Source organism: Podospora pseudocomata, chromosome 6, assembly GCF_035222375.1.
Source record: "Podospora pseudocomata strain CBS 415.72m chromosome 6, whole genome shotgun sequence".
NCBI classification, from domain to species: Eukaryota; Fungi; Ascomycota; class Sordariomycetes; order Sordariales; family Podosporaceae; genus Podospora; species Podospora pseudocomata.
In genome coordinates this window covers 3,631,566-3,646,924 of record NC_085890.1, presented here as the reverse complement: position 1 = coordinate 3,646,924, position 15,359 = coordinate 3,631,566, and the positions used below count along the sequence as shown (strand labels likewise).

Genomic DNA, 15,359 nt, shown 5'->3' with positions numbered 1-15,359 from the left:
GCCGTGGAGATTCTCGCCGACTAAGAACGTCACGATGTGGGGTTGGAGACGGGATCCTGGGTCGAGCAACCGTGGGGAAAGCGGGGATAAAGTTATTAGATCGACAACTGCCGCAGGATAGTGTATGGGCTAAAGGGGGGGGAGGGGGGGAGGGGCTTGTGTCGAGCCGTTGTTGGTTAAATAGAAGTCTGGCTGATCTGCTAAGGTATTTGGAGGGGAGTTGGAGAGGAGACGGAGCTGGAAAGAGGGAGAGGTTTGTAGTTGTAGGTTTCGGTTCGCGGGCTGGTTTGTTTGTCGCTGGGGTGTCGATGCGATGGCCGGGCTGTGTGTGTGGACTGGACTGTGGGGGGGGCGGATGGCTGATGCTGGGTGATGCAGCTTGTTCCTCGAGCCAACCGCCGTGCAGGGCAGCTAACTGATGGCGCGGCTTCCAGGTTGATTTTGGTTACGAACAGCAGTAGGTAATGGCGTGGGTGTTGTGATGCGATGCGAAGCAATGCTAGGTAGGTATGAGATGTATGCACCTGCTCAGGTGAAGGGCTCAGGTTGTGCTTGGGTGTCAATGTCAGTCAAAGGTGCTGCTGCTGCTTTTGTGTGTATCCATCAGGTAAGTATATAAAAGAAGCCCATGCGATGTCCACTCCAAATAGCGTGGTTTTCCAGGGTCTTACTTGGTACGGGGCACTGGGGGGCCAGTTCTCCAATTGTTGCCCCGCGGTCTGGTTGCTGCTTGGGCTGCCGGAAAGTGTCGTCACGTCGTCACATGCTCCGACCTCTTCCCCACAGAGATCGGGACGTGTGATCAATGGCCTCGCCTTTTTTTTTCTTCTCTTCCTGCTGACTTCTGGTGCAGCAAAAACGAGGCCGGCCGCTCTGGGCCTGGAGCTATGGTAAAACCACCCCTGTTCCCAAGTTCGGCGTTCGGCAAATCCTAGCACCGCTGTTGCGCTAAGACACCGTGGGCACAAAAGGCTTGTGGGGCTGGGCTCGTGTTTCACAGGTCCTCCCGCCCCAGAGCCAGAGAGAAATCTCCGTCCCCGGTTTAAGATCTGTGAATGAGAAAGGAATGGCTTATGTAATGCTTGGCCATCTGTTAAATTGGCCTTTGCACTGTGAAACGACCGCGACGTGTGTCGGCTCCAATGCTGACGCCCCCCCTGGCTTGGCTGACTGACTGATGGCATGGCGTTGAACGTCGACAGAAGAAAATAACCACCACCACCAGATACGGATATCACCAGAACAGGTGATTTTGTTTCGGGCGTCAATGTTTCCATCCGCCTGAGACTCGTCCCAACTCTAGACGCCGAGAATCCCGACCATCGTCCACTCGTTTGCCACAACACCACGACCTACCCACCAACATCATCAACACCACCAAGATGAAGCTCTCCTCCCTCCTCCTCCCCGCCTTCCTCCTGGCCGGCCCCTCCCTCGCCGAACACACCTCCAACTGGGCCGTCCTAGTCTGCACCTCCCGCTTCTGGTTCAACTACCGCCACCTCGCCAACGTCCTCTCCATCTACCGCACCGTCAAACGCCTCGGCATCCCCGACTCCCAAATCATCCTGATGCTCCCCGACGACATGGCCTGCAACCCGCGCAACGCCTTCCCAGGCACAGTCTACTCCAATGCCGACCGCGCCGTCGACCTCTACGGCGACAACATCGAGGTCGACTACCGCGGCTACGAGGTCACAGTCGAGAACTTCATCCGCCTCCTCACCGACCGCGTAGGCGAGGAGATGCCCCGGTCCAAACGTCTCCTCACCGACGACCGCTCCAACATCCTAGTCTACATGACCGGCCACGGCGGCAACGAGTTCCTCAAGTTCCAAGACGCGGAGGAGATTGGCGCTTGGGATCTGGCCGATGCGTTTGAGCAGATGTGGGAGAAAAGACGGTACCACGAGATCCTGTTCATGATCGACACCTGCCAGGCAAACACCATGTACAGCAAGCTCTACTCGCCCAACATCATCGCCACGGGCAGCTCCGAGCTCGACCAGTCGAGCTACTCCCACCATGCCGACAACGACATCGGGGTCGCCGTCATTGACCGTTATACATACTACAACCTTGAGTTCCTCGAGTCCGAGGTCAAGGACACGTCGAGCAAGAAGACGGTCGGCGACCTCTTTGACAGTTACACCTACGAGAAGATTCATAGTCATGCTGGAGTGAGATACGACCTCTTCAAGGGCGGGGCGGAAGAGGCAAGGAGACGGCTAGTGACGGATTTCTTTGGAAATGTCCAGAATGTTGAGGTGGACAGCGGAAAGGGGGAGAAAAACGCCTCGTTTGAGGAGGAGATGGTCAGGCTGAGCAGGACGATCGCGGAACTACACACACGAGCGGAGGAGCAGGAGGCTGCCGAGAGGAATGCTACTGCCTCTGCGGCCAAGACGGGGAAGAAGCAGCAACAGCCAAGAAAGATTCAGCGGGTTGCGAAGCCGCTGACGGATGATAACTGGTGGACCAAGAAGATTGTTGGCGCGACGGCGCTGGCTGGGTGTGCGGCGCTTTGGGGGTTGGGGTCGTATCTTGAGGGTGTGGTATGAGGTTGGATGGTCGATCCTGAGCTGCTGCATGCAACGAAAAATCCCCTGCTGTGTTTTAGGAGCTCTGGTGAGAAATACCTACTGGGTTCCATTGTGAGCCTACACGCCTCACCAAACAGCACGGCCCGAAGCCCCTGAATTGGTCGAGCCGCGGAGAGAGAGGGAGAAGGACTCGGGTCCATGTACATACATTACAGGTAAACGACCTGGTTTCACATCGTCTTGTTACTTTGCTCCATCATAGTCAGCCAGCCATGTTTTGACAATTCATTTCAGGGGCAGTGATGCCCCCGACCTTGCACATCACCACACATCATGTTCATGTTCGAGCAATGTGAAAGGTTTGCTGGTACTGTACTCACTATACCTGTTCAAAACCCACTACAGACTATCCTCTGCTGAGTAACAAACCGCTGCACCACCAACTTTATCAGGGTATCAACCATGTCCCAGAAGCCAGGATCCATCATCAGTTTACCAACCGCCCCTCCCCCCCGGCTCACTACTAGTTGAGAAACTTGCCCGAGCAGGCCATGCAGCTCCCCCGTCCAATAACCCCCTTGACCTCCTCCTTGATATCCTCGGGAACCTTTTGCAGCAAAATCTCCGGCCTCATCGTCTTGAACCCGCATGTCCCGCAGCTCCGCGTCATACCCGGCTTCTGCACAGCCAGCCCGCTCAGAGCACAAATGCCAAAGAAATGCCCCTTCTCACACCCAACCAGGTCCTCCTTCCTCATTCTTTGCGTGACGGCCGCCCCGCAAACCTCGCACTTTTGGTTCCGAACCACAGGAGCAAAGATCTGAGCAACATGCGCGTGTCGGGGATCCGACGACAGCGGGTAGTGCACGCCTGGCACGTCGGGGCCGCCGCCGTAGAGATACTCAAACAGTTTCCCTTCGGTGCTCATGGAACTCAGCAAGGAAAAGTTCAGGTTGTCGTCGTCCATGTCCATACTCAGGGAACGGCCCGAGGCGCGACGAGGTTTGTAGCTGAACAAGACCTGCGAGCGCTGCGTGTGCCAACCGCCTCGCTCGGGATGCTGCGTGCTGTGGGCAGAAACCAAGACAGCAGAGGCGCCGCCGCCAGCAGACAAGGTAAGACCATGGAAACGGAACCGATGAGGGTGGACCTCGGGGACAACCTTGACCTCCCTGGCGACATTAGCATCCGTGGTGAGGTCGATAGCCGTGAGTCCTTCTCCCGTGTAATTAACGCCTTCGTCATCCTCAAGGGTATCTTCCATGAGAACGCCGTCGTCAGACTCCTCATCCGAATCGCTGTCGTCGGCACCGTAGGCACGCTTCTGGTACATGTCGGCTGGGACCAATACCTCCAGCTTTTGTTGGATTGAGCGAGCCCACTGAAAGTAAGGACTGCTGGGGTCCGCGGCGAGAGCAGAAGGGACGTTGGTCTCATACCAGTTCGGCGTGGTAGGCGTGGCAGACAAGCGAACCAAGGTGTACAGAGGGGTCGGTGTTGGTCTGGCCGGGTCAGGCGGGGGGTGGACAACCATATCTGCATAACAAGACTTAGCAAACCCCAGACGAAAGATACACACTTGAACGTCTTACCAATGATGGGGTTCTCGCAATGCTGGAGGTTGTATGTGGTTCCGCAGACGCCTGTCTTGTGCTTCGCCGTTTCAGCAAGGGCTCCACTGACAAGGGAAACCTCAAACGGAACAGGATGCCAGCCTGTAGAAATCATTCCCCGGCAGCCTATCATATCACCCTTGTGAAAGATCTATACGGCGTCAGTACCGAGAGACATCGACGCAGACCGTCTCGGCAGCGGCTTACCCCTTGCTCAAACTCAATAAACCCGTCCGTGGTCAGATGAACACATTGGCCGTGGGTGTCCTTGTTCTCAACCTGAAGCTTGGGCAACTGGCCTCTGGTCCACGGTTTGTCGATGCGAAGTTTGCGGAAGCCGACGTAGTTCCGGTCGAGGTATCCAATGACACACGTACGTCCACCATCATCCTCAAGCCAGGGACCAAAGCTCAGACCAAAAGAGGTGCCACAAGGGACATAGTCTGGATCCATGGTCTGTCATCTGGTGTTAGCCCTCCATAAACTTTCCGCCCAGTTCGATCAGCTTACCGAAACAGGCAGATGGGGCCCCTCCGCCTTGAAGCGTACAAGCTCACGGACATGCCAGACCGTCTTCTCGGCAGGACCACCCACCGCCCTTCCCTTCTCCGAAACCTCTTCCACATACACGACTGTCTGTACGCTGATGATGGCGATCTCCTTGGCATCGTTCAGCGTGGCCAGCAGTGCCTGGCCAGGGCCAATTTCCTGCGCCCAGGCGAACGTACGGATGTACTCGCTGTAGGCGGGCGACTGGCCGGGCACCATCATCCGCTCGCCCACGCCCCAAAGAACCAGCCAGGACGCAAGCTCACGGCGCTGCAGCATGTACCCGTTGGCGCTGCCGAGCACGTTCGCGGCCATGTCACCGTCGCCGTACATGGCGAGCGTCCCAGCTCCGGTGAGAATGCCGAGGATCGGGCGTCTGTTGACCCCGAGCTCGGACGGCGACCAGCTGATCTTGACGACGTGGTTCATGCTGCTGCCAACACTGGTGATCGGGCCAGAGCCCGCGCCGTATGGCTGATTGGAGCCGAGTCTGGCACCACCGCCAGCTGGGTCATCGTCAACACTGCTATCGTCTGAGTCATCTTCCCAGTCGTCATCGTCGTCCCCCTCGACACCGTCGGCCTGATCACCATCCCCGGCATCTCGGCCATCCTCTTGACCATTTGTGTCCTTCTCAACACCCTGAGGCTTGGGCGGGGCAGAAGTCTTGTCGTAAGGAAAAGGCATCCCTTCAGCATCGTAGAGCTCCTTGTTGATCCGCGGGTCGAGTGGCGGAAAAGAGACGGGCATGTGTTTGCTACCCTCAGAATATTGCGTCCGAAACGTCTCTGGGTTGTACTTGCCTTTCTGTTCATTGGTTTCCTCTTCATCCGAAGACTCCGGGTCGCCTCCCTCTGCGATCCTCTTCCTGCGTCTGGTGAGATCTGGAAACTCGGGAACAAAGACATGGACCGAGTCGTCAGCAGCAACAGCTAGGTCGCCATCGCATGAGAACTGAATGGCTCGCTTGACCAAGGGTCTCGAGTTGAGGGTCAACTCTCGAAGGGGAAGATACTTTTTAGAAAAGGTTAGATCTGCACCAACTCCTGGGGAGGAAGGGTTGCTGGTAGGATTGCAGGTGGGTTTGGCAGAGACATCCGGTGAGTGGATAGCTAGTCTGTGGTCCAGAGAAGAGGCTCCCAAAGTAGGAGAAGGAGGGAAACCTTCGTCATCACGTTCGATGGTCGGAATGGGAACACCCCTCTCATCGATTATGGGAGCCATGATGAAGTCTGTATTTGAACCAACAACAATGCTCAAGACAGATATGAAAGGGGGAAAATAGAAGAACAGAATGAATGGGAACCAGATCTTTCCGCTTGGAAGAAATGGACGAGCTTAATTTCACGGTTGCGGTTGGCAGTTCCATAAGAGATGCAGCTTTGCTGAGTTGCCCAGAGTGAAGAATGCACTGAGCGCGACTCGCCCTCACCAGCAACAGCTAGCTTCGAAGTAAAGGAGGACGCGGAGTCGGACAGGTGCTTACCTTTTGTTTTGGGGGTTCTTTCGATGTGGAATCCATCTTGACTGCTTCCTAAAGCTTTTTTCAATCTCCCTGACTTGACGTCTGATGTTTTGAGTTGTCCGAAGACAGTCGAGGGGCTTTTTTGACTTACATGCACGGACCAGACACATCAATTGTTATCTAACCCTAACCCGATCTTTCCCCTTTCGTGAGGATATGCTGTATATGAAAATCATGGTTGAAATGATTGGCGAGTGTGTGAATGTGAGGATGTTGGATCTCAGAAAGGCCTTATTTCGCAGTACAAGTCTCTATTTTCTTGCCTACGACTTTGGGGTGAAGGATAGAAAGGAGTGTGAATCCCGAGGGCACAATGGCGTACGATTCAAACCCTTTGTGTTGATATATGGTTTTGGTTATCAAAACAGGAAAGGTCCGTATCATATGTCATTGTGCCCTTGCGATTCACACCTCCTTTCTATCCTCCTGATATTCTAACAAAGTGAAAAGAAAACAAAAACACAGTACATGTCTCTGCCAGATGCCATGCCGCAAAACCCAAGACTCCCTGTCCCGCTCTTTGAACAGAAAGTACTGCCTGAAACAAGGTATGATAAACAAAAACCCAAAAGTCAGTTTTTACAGATCCCTTCCCACGATGCCTAGACCAATAAGAAGATCCTCCCTGTCTATACCCTCCCCTTTACATCATTTCCTCAGTTGAAGACCTTGTTCATGGCCTGGTGTGCCAGCTCTACGCCCAAAAAGGTCGCCGCATTAGCAGGGACCGCTCTCGCCAATGCGGGCCCGAAACCAGGGAAGAAGGCCTTGTAACCACCCTTGGCATACAGGCCCTTGACGACGCCACCAATCGTGACATTGCCCTCCGCAGTCTGCAGCCTACTCTTCACCGTGTCGATAGGGAAGACAGGAATCCACATGGCCACACCAGCAGCGGCACCAGCGCAGGTAATAGCCGTCAAGCTCAACTTGCCGCTGGCCTCGCCAGTGACGGGATCCTTTGGGGTGAGCGCCCGCTTGCAGTACTCATACGCAGCGAAATAAGCAGCCGAACCGGGACCATCACGGGCGAGGGTGGCGGCGGAACCGCGGAAGACGGAGCGGACACCGCCCTCGCGGTAGAGCTGGCGGACGACGTCCATGCCGCCGCTGTACTTTGGCTTCTCTCCGGGGGCGAGCTGCTTCTGACCCTGAACCTGGAGGATGACCTTGACGCGCTCAAAGGGGGCGGTAATGGCGGTCATGGGGATGGCGGAGAAGAAACCGGCGGCGGAAATCTGGGCAATGGAGAGGTTGCCATCTGGGCTGACGGTAGAGGTGGAGCGGACGATGCTCTTGCCGAGGTCGTAGCCCCAGAAGGAGACGGCGACTGTTCAAGTAGCAAATCAGCATTCGCGCTTCCAAGGAAAAAGATGAAAGGAAATACTCACACATGGGCGTAACACCGACCAAGGGCGCGCTCACACCAGCATACAACCCTCTCTTCAACCCATCCTTGGCCACACTCTTCTTCACCACATCAATCGCACTCGAGTACACCCCCTTCTCAGCAGTCTGAAGCCTGACCTTGACCAAGTCAAAAGGATGACCGACAACCACAGCGCAGACACCACCAAAGCCACCGGCGACAAACGACCGTACTTGGGCCAAGCCCGTCGAAGCCGCCGCCTTGGCGTCCGCCTTGAGCTCCTCCTTGCTTTCTGGGATGTGGGGGATCTTATCGGCCACGGCGTCGGGGAGGACAGCCTGGAGCTTCTGGTCGGGGGATGTGGATGACATTTTTGGTTGCTGTGGAAAGTGGCGGCGAAGAGGGAGAAACGGCTGAAGAAGAGGGACCGGGAAACGGAGATCCGGACTTGTTGAAGGTTTGTTTAGACTTTAGACTTTCGGGACCCTTATGCACCCCTGATTTTCCCACTGGATTTCTGAAGAAACCCTCGTCTGGTGTTCCGACTGTCGCGTGTGTCTGTTCTGTTCTTGAGATATGGAGGGGTTGTCCTTGTCGGCTATGTATGTCTGTTCCTGAACAACAGAGTCTGTGGAGGGGGTAAAGCAGGCAAATGGCAAGAGACGCTGTGGGAAAAAAAACAGAGAATTGAGCGCAAAACTGACGTGAATGAAAGGAAAAAAAAAGGATCGGCGCAAACGAGGTGGTTTTGAGAGAGAAAGCTGCCCTTTGCGCGGAACACACGTTTGCAGCAGCCACGGACGTCACCCACACCCCGGACCCCAAGAACCTCGGCAAAAAGGAGCCCCGCCAAACCGAACAGCGGCCACACACTCACCTCTCCTCCCCTTTGTGGACAGGAAAAAGGTGGGATGTCCCCTGGGCAGTGATCACAAGGGAATTACAGTTCCCTCCCCCTCAGCCTCAAGACCCAGCTAGGCGGTTGGACTCCTTTGTAGAACATCCCCCAAACTTCTCTGTCCCTGTTTCCGTGATGCCTCTCTCTCCTGTGCCGGCAGCCAACGGCACTTGAAGTCTGCAACACATCTTAGTGCGGCTTTTAAAGAGGGAGCTACCCGCTAATTATAAGCCAAGCGCAGCGAATCTACCTTCTCCCCGCAAAGAGCCTCACCTCTCCAGACACACAGCCTGACCTTATCCTCCCTCGGTCGTCGGTTGTCATTATTTCTCTCACCTCCATCCACGAATCGACTTTTGGCAAAAAAATAAAACCGAGAATACAGCGGCCCTTATGTCCGCGTTGCTCTATATGTACACCCTCCCCCGTCCCCCAACTATCCCGCGTTGCCACTGAACGAGGAGGGGACCCTTTCCCACAGTTCTGGAGGTGGATTCTTTTTGGAACAGATTGCCAGGTTGAGCGTGGGGTAGCTCTTTGTGCCCTGGTTATGTATGTATGCCATCCTCGGTATCATGGAAGGGGCATCATTCGGTCAAGTGGTTGAATTTGCAGAATGGATCCTCTGACAAAGGTCATCCGTTAGAATAAGCCTCGAGTCTGTCAGCCTGAGGGCACAGCATCGGACAGACGGATGACTGCGTCCCTGGCCAAACAATGGCTCTCGGTTGAGTTCAGGTGTGACCTGCATTCATTCCCTCCTGAAGTCTTGTGGGTGTGTGGAGGGGCATGTCTCGACCGACGCCAAGCGCGGGTCGAGCTACACACGCCAAGCCATTTCTCTGGGCATTTTGCATGTGAAATGCGTCAGCCAAGGGCATTTTTGGGTTCGCGATGGCATATATTCAACCCTAACCCCAGTCGATGATGCTAACAGTGTTGACATGAGCAAGGCACAACATTCAATAGCAAGTGATCATGGTAATCCATTGACCCGCTAGATACAAGTGACCGATAGCAAACGCATACATGCCATGTACACCATTTCCTTCTCTGATACGGACTACACCTCCTCTGCCCTCTCCCGGATTAAGCGTGCGTGAGCCATGCTCCCTATCTTTCCTCGGACCAAAAACCAATGAGGAAGAGAAACGACGCCATGGTTCCAATATCAAAAAAGTGCCCCAGTGTACTCCAATCCAGACCAGCCAACATCTGACCAAAACGGACCAAAACCGAAAGAGAGCATCGACTAAACCAAATCCCCACCCTCTCCCTAGAAGATGCTGATGCTATTTGTCGACTTGTGAGCCTGGGAGAGCGGACTCCGTCCTACGCCACACCAGCAGCTTGTGTCCCCTTCCCGCTCGACCTGCAACGTGATATCAATGTTGTGTTCAAGCAGGTAGTTGCGCACACGATCCCGCACGTCCTCCATGTCCATGCCCCGGCCTGCCACAACGTGCATGACACCGAGGAGTTTATTCGCCGGCCCGCCCTCACTGTGCCGGTCATCCATCCAAAACTTGGGCGCCGCGTAGCTGACCACACCCTTCAAACCTGTGATTCCAGACAAGGTATCGCGCAAGTTATACTCGATCTCGGGTGGAATCGTAAGCAGTAACCTCCTTGCCGAAGACTTGACCAGCGGCAGCGCCGAAAGCAAAATCAGGAGAGCAATGAGGAAAGAGGCCAGAGGATCCCAGCCAGCCCACTTATAAAAGTGTGTAAGAATGGTCGATACGATAACAGCCGCGCTTCCCAAAGTGTCGGCTAACACATGAAGATAGATGCCGTACATGTTTTCGTTGTCGTGGGAGTGCGAATGCGAGTGACCGTGGGCATCCTTCTTCTCATCCCTGTGGTCGTGATCATGGCCATGGTCGTGTTTGTGATCGTGACCATGCGAATGTCCACCACAACCACTATGAGAGTGCCCATGATCATGTCCATGATGATGGTGCCCGAATGCCGCCATGCCCACCAAATTGACCAGTAGGCCCAGCGTGCTGACCACAAACAGCTCTCCAAGCCGTTTGGTTTCCCTGCCCTCCATCATGCGCTCACACGCCTCAATCATAATTTCGACGCTGATGAGAATCAGGAACACACCGTTGGCAAAACCGCTCAACGTCTCGATTTTGCCAAAGCCGTATGGGAACCGCTCGCTCGGTGGCCATTTGCTCGCAACAGCAGCAAACAGGCCGACTGCCAATGCCACGCAGTCGAAGAACATATGAATGCTGTCACTCAACAGACCAAGGGAATCTGTGACATAGCCGTAAAATGCTTGGATCATCATAAACGCGAGGTTGAGTCTGCACAGTGACAATGGTTAGTCGGCGAACTGAAAGCATAATAGCAAAGGGGGACAAGAGATGGCACATACGACATAAAGTAGAATATTCGGCGAGAGTCCTTCTCCACTACCACCGCGTGGACTAGGGGCCACCTCGCGATCCGCGGTAGCAAGAACTTTGTGAATCTTGACCGCTCCACCGAGTGATCATGGCCATGACCGTGGCCATGGTCATGATCATGACTGTGCCCATGTCCGTGATCGTGCGAGTGGTCGTGGGAGTGGTCGTGGGAGCGTGTATCGGCGCGCACTCTGGAAGCCGGCGGTTGGTATATCCCAGCGGCGTCGAAGCTGGCGCTGGTTGGTGTAACCAAAGGCTTGCCTCCCAGTGTCGACTCGGTCCTCCAGTGCGCGTTGGAACTCAACGTCGGCCCGAGATTTAGTGGCTTGGGGACGCTCGAGTTGGCTCGGTGGTTGGTGTGGTTGATGTCATGATCCTGGCTGCGATTGTGGGAGTGACCGCCATTAGCTCTGGACTCCTTCCTGCTTCGAGTCGGGCTCAGTCCACCCAGTGATGAGGTGCTATGTAAGTGGCCGTTGTTGTGGCCATGGCTGTGGGAGTGCGAATGTGAGTGGGAATGCGAACAGCCGTGGTCGGAGGAAGGATGATGTTGATGGATGGCCGTCGCTGGCAAGGCGTATGTCGATGTCATGGTAGCAAGATGTCGTCGAGAGTGACTGTGTGTCGTTGATTAAAGAGTGAGAGGATCGTCAATGACTCCCGGTGCTATCTGCTGGCGGACATGTGGTTGACGTCGGAGTCGCGGGGAGGGGTTGCGCCGGGGCTGCAACGGTTTTTGATCGTGATGAATGGCGAATGGGGAATCGATGGGAAAAGTCGCTCGTCAGGCGGGAATCTCGATCAGGCGTCGCCCCAAAATCACCAGGGGAGCTGATCCTTGGCGGTCAACAACAAAATTCAATTTATTTCAAGGCGTCCAAAAGCAAGACAATGCAGCAAACTTACTCCGAGGGGCAGCCACCGATGATGTCGTGGGACGTCTCGAGACCCGCAATCGCAACGGATTTTGGATTATTGCACTGTTGGTATCCGTGGTTGATAAACGAACGGCACTGGCTCGCTGGACAGCCCAACACACGGTGGCGCGCTGGTTTCACACGTTGTTGGGAGAGAGGATCAGGGAAGAGAGAGATGTCAATATGTCAGAGTGCGGCGGGGGGTGAGTTGAGAGGAGATGGGATGAGACAACCTGGACTTTTGATGTGTTTCCAGACGGTGAATGTCGTGCTGTTGCTTGCCCCAGACTTGTCCCTCCTCCACCTTCCCTTTCCCTGTCGCTGGACTCGCTGCACTCCACGGCCGCCTTCCCTTTTTGACCCCTGAGCCGGGCTTGGGCTGGTGGAGAGGGCTATCAAGGTCCACGGACATTGTGGCTTCTGATTGGTCTAGTGGCTGCGAACATGTTGACCCCCGGCCCCGCCAATGCACCGCGATGCAGCCCAGACCGCGACCATCCCACCCAGATAATCTGCGTTAATGAAGGCTCACATTCATGACCTATTACTAACACCTTCAACCACACTCCATCTCAGCTTCCTAATTAAGCTTATTAACGCAGGGCTGATGCTGAGGACACAGCTGGCTTCACGAGGCTGAGGTTCAACGTCGACAGTTCAACTGGCACCTGTCAGTCTACCACACGGGGCCCATCGTTGGCTGATGTAAGTTGGGTTGTCAGACAAGCGTAATTCAGCCAACACTTGAGAAACCGACAGATGCCACTTGGCCTTGGTCACTCTTAGCCATCGGTTGGCTGAAGTGAATCTAACTTTGACAAACCCAACAGCTCACAAACGCCAACAGCGCAGACATGGCAGGGCTCATCAGCCTTGTCCTTTTGGGCTTATTAATAGCCTACATCGTCCTGAAGCCATCAGGATACAATGGACACACCACAGGGAAGGGGGTGCCAGTTCACATTCTGGTCCTTGGTGATATTGGGAGGAGTCCTCGCATGACATATCATGCCCTGAGCATCGCCAAACATGGAGGAAAAGTCAAGCTTATAGGATATCTCGGTATGTATTCATCTGTTCACACCCGCCAGTCTCACTCACTAACACCACATATAGAAACCTCTCCTCACCCCGACATCCTCACCAATCCCAACATCACCCTCATCTCCCTCCCCACCCCTCCTCCCCGCCCTCCCTCTGTCCCCTTCTTACTATTCGCCCCTATCAAAGTCATCTTCCAAATCCTCCACCTCTCCTACCTCCTCCTCTACCTCCTCCCCCCCTCCGCCTGGCTTTTGGTCCAAAACCCCCCCTCCATCCCCACCCTCGCCATCGCCAGCCTCACCTCCTACCTCCGCAACTCCAACCTGATAATCGACTGGCACAACTACGGCTGGACAATCCTCTCCTCCACCAAAGGACCCTCCCACCCCTTTGTCTCCCTCTCCAAAATCTACGAAACCTACCTCGGTCGCTTAGGCTCTCACCACCTGACGGTGACAAACGCCATGGCCCGCCAACTCCGCGCCGCCCCCTACAGCATTCCCCCTCACAAACCCATGATCCCCGTCCACGACCGGCCCGCGGCAATCTTCCAACCTATCCTCTCCCCCCACGCTCGCAACGAAGCCCTAGACAAGATTTTATTCCTCTCCGGAAGGGAATACTACCGCGCCCTGGTCTCGGGCAAGATGAAGCTTCTTGTCTCGAGCACGTCATGGACACCAGACGAGGATTTTTCTCTTCTTCTCTCCGCCCTCACCATGTACGCAGCCAGACCTGACGCGGTCCCAATCCTGGCGCTCATCACCGGGAAGGGACCGCAAAAAGAGTATTATGACGACAAGATTGATGCTCTGGTCAAGGAAGGGAAGCTACCTAACGTGAGGATTGCCACTTTGTTTCTACCCTTTGAGGACTACGCCAGGTTGCTGGCATGTGCTGATCTGGGGGTTTGTCTGCATATGAGCTCTTCGGGGGTGGATTTGCCGATGAAGGTGGTGGACATGTTTGGGGCTGGGCTGCCGGTGGTGGCGTATGGGGGGTATGAGAGTTTTGGGGAGCTGGTCAAGGAGGGGGTGAATGGGAGGGGGTTTGAGACTGGGGAGGAGCTGGCGGGGGTGTTGGGGGAGTTGTTGAAGCCGGAGGGGGAGAACGAGTTGAAACACTTGAAGAAGGGGGCCGTGGAGGAGGGGAGGAGGAGGTGGGATGAGGAGTGGGATGGGACAGTGGGGAGGTTGATGGGTTTCGTCGAGAAAAGTTCTTGAAATTCCAGGAGCAGGAGAGGAAGAGTATATGAATGGCTTGATTGAACCGGTTTTCTCGCTTTGTGCTGTCTGGCTGCCATTAACGCCAGCTATTTCGCAAGAAGATCAACATCCCAACTTAATCCTCTCCTAAACTCTCCCTAACACACTGCCTGACCCTTTTCCTAAACTCCCTACTCTTCCCCTCCCTCTCCTCCCTCAACAACACCGCCGCGTCCAAATTCGCCGGACTCTCGTCATTCGGATCCTCAAACAAGCTAATCACACTGAGCAATATCGACTCGGGGCTCTGCACCGGACTCCACCTCTCGCTAGCCTTTTCATACCCCGAAATGTCCTCTTCTGGGGGGTGCAAGATCGAAATACACAATCTCCCGTCGGGATAGATGTTTGGGTGGAACGGGATGGGTGACTGGAAGACGAGCTTGGGGGGCATCAAGGGATAGGTTGGGGGGAAGGTGAGGATGGCGCGGAAGTTGCCTCCTGTATACACATACAAGGTTAGCGATGGGATATAAGGGGGTGGTTGAGAAGCGGAGACAGACCGCCGTAGTATTTACACTCGTCGCTGATCATCAGCATGACTTCCCACTCGAAGATATTATTGTCCGAGACGAGGCCGCATGAGATGCCTGGAATGTCTTTGTCGGTTTGCATTTGTTTGAGCTGTCGCTTGAGGAGGGAAGCGGCCGCTACTGAAGAGACGCTGGACATGGTGTTGATGATGTGGTGATTGTGGTATGGTGTTGTGTTGCGTGCTTGAAGCCTGCTAGCTGGGAGGTTTTGGTGGGGTGGTACTGGGAAGTATTTGTTTGAATCACGGGGTCAAACTCGCAGACGAGATTGGGCGTGTTCGATTCAACGCTGGTTTGGTAAGACTGATGCTGTCGTGCAATCGTAGGGCTCCGGGCGTTTGTCGATTTGAATGGTGTCAAGACGATGACATGGGTCCAGCGGCTTCTTGCAGCAGCGGGATCAAAAGCGGGCGGTTCCCCGCCTCCCGAATGAAAACGGCGACAGGGGGGGTCCCTGTCCCAGTCTCTGTTCCAACCACCATCACGGGATTGGGGGCCTCGAGACTGTTTGCTTTCATGTTCAGCAAAAAATATCCAAAATAATTCATTATTGGGGACGTTAATGCAGGCTTACTCTGTTTGCCTGTTACTCTTCCGCTAGTCCCAACCAAATGTTCCAATAAAATCCAAACGCCCACGCCATGCATATGGTATCTTTCGCCCACCCAATCTTGTTGCAAAGA

The 15,359-nt window shown here is 54.8% G+C and overlaps 8 protein-coding genes across 8 annotated transcripts; 2 read left to right on the top strand and 6 right to left on the bottom strand.

The window, feature by feature from the left end:
• Positions 1-893: 893 nt before the first annotated feature.
• On the top strand, positions 894-2,561 carry GPI8 (glycosylphosphatidylinositol anchor biosynthesis; the record flags this gene model as incomplete). Its single annotated transcript, XM_062892613.1, has 2 exons — positions 894-1,128; positions 1,304-2,561. Exons 1-2 carry the CDS (start codon positions 1,067-1,069, stop codon positions 2,559-2,561), a joined length of 1,320 nt encoding a protein of 439 aa, XP_062741212.1. The 5' UTR covers positions 894-1,066.
• A 505-nt stretch (positions 2,562-3,066) lies between these two features.
• Positions 3,067-6,122, bottom strand: QC762_609350 (uncharacterized protein; the record flags this gene model as incomplete). Its single annotated transcript, XM_062892612.1, has 4 exons — positions 4,667-6,122; positions 4,364-4,612; positions 4,136-4,307; positions 3,067-4,079 (listed from the first exon to the last, which is right to left on the bottom strand). Exons 1-4 carry the CDS (start codon positions 5,927-5,929, stop codon positions 3,067-3,069), a joined length of 2,697 nt encoding a protein of 898 aa, XP_062741211.1. The 5' UTR covers positions 5,930-6,122.
• Positions 6,123-6,427: 305 nt separating this feature from the next.
• On the bottom strand, positions 6,428-7,970 carry CRC1 (carnitine transporter; the record flags this gene model as incomplete). The annotated part of the gene is made up of 2 exons (XM_062892611.1): positions 6,428-7,560; positions 7,622-7,970. The coding sequence occupies 2 exons, from the start codon at positions 7,968-7,970 to the stop codon at positions 6,887-6,889; spliced, it is 1,023 nt and encodes a 340-aa protein (XP_062741210.1). The 3' UTR covers positions 6,428-6,886.
• Positions 7,971-9,773: 1,803 nt separating this feature from the next.
• MSC2 (putative zinc transporter msc2) lies at positions 9,774-11,509 on the bottom strand (the record flags this gene model as incomplete). The annotated part of the gene is given in 3 exon segments (XM_062892610.1): positions 9,774-10,815; positions 10,887-11,410; positions 11,429-11,509. 3 exon segments carry the CDS (start codon positions 11,507-11,509, stop codon positions 9,774-9,776), a joined length of 1,647 nt encoding a protein of 548 aa, XP_062741209.1.
• Positions 11,510-11,583: 74 nt separating this feature from the next.
• On the bottom strand, positions 11,584-12,246 carry QC762_0100900 (uncharacterized protein; the record flags this gene model as incomplete). The annotated part of the gene is made up of 3 exons (XM_062884203.1): positions 11,584-11,641; positions 11,824-11,965; positions 12,093-12,246. 3 exons carry the CDS (start codon positions 12,244-12,246, stop codon positions 11,584-11,586), a joined length of 354 nt encoding a protein of 117 aa, XP_062741208.1.
• A 121-nt stretch (positions 12,247-12,367) lies between these two features.
• ALG1 (mannosyltransferase) lies at positions 12,368-14,524 on the top strand. The gene is made up of 2 exons (XM_062892609.1): positions 12,368-12,896; positions 12,951-14,524. Exons 1-2 carry the CDS (start codon positions 12,689-12,691, stop codon positions 14,099-14,101), a joined length of 1,359 nt encoding a protein of 452 aa, XP_062741207.1. The 5' UTR covers positions 12,368-12,688; the 3' UTR covers positions 14,102-14,524.
• On the bottom strand, positions 12,966-14,815 carry ubc15 (Ubiquitin-conjugating enzyme E2 15; the record flags this gene model as incomplete). The annotated part of the gene is made up of 3 exons (XM_062892608.1): positions 12,966-13,003; positions 13,106-14,584; positions 14,647-14,815. 2 exons carry the CDS (start codon positions 14,813-14,815, stop codon positions 14,220-14,222), a joined length of 534 nt encoding a protein of 177 aa, XP_062741206.1. The 3' UTR covers positions 12,966-13,003; positions 13,106-14,219.
• A 217-nt stretch (positions 14,816-15,032) lies between these two features.
• Positions 15,033-15,319, bottom strand: QC762_0100870 (uncharacterized protein; the record flags this gene model as incomplete). The annotated part of the gene is made up of 2 exons (XM_062884202.1): positions 15,033-15,180; positions 15,267-15,319. The coding sequence occupies 2 exons, from the start codon at positions 15,317-15,319 to the stop codon at positions 15,033-15,035; spliced, it is 201 nt and encodes a 66-aa protein (XP_062741205.1).
• Positions 15,320-15,359: the final 40 nt, after the last annotated feature.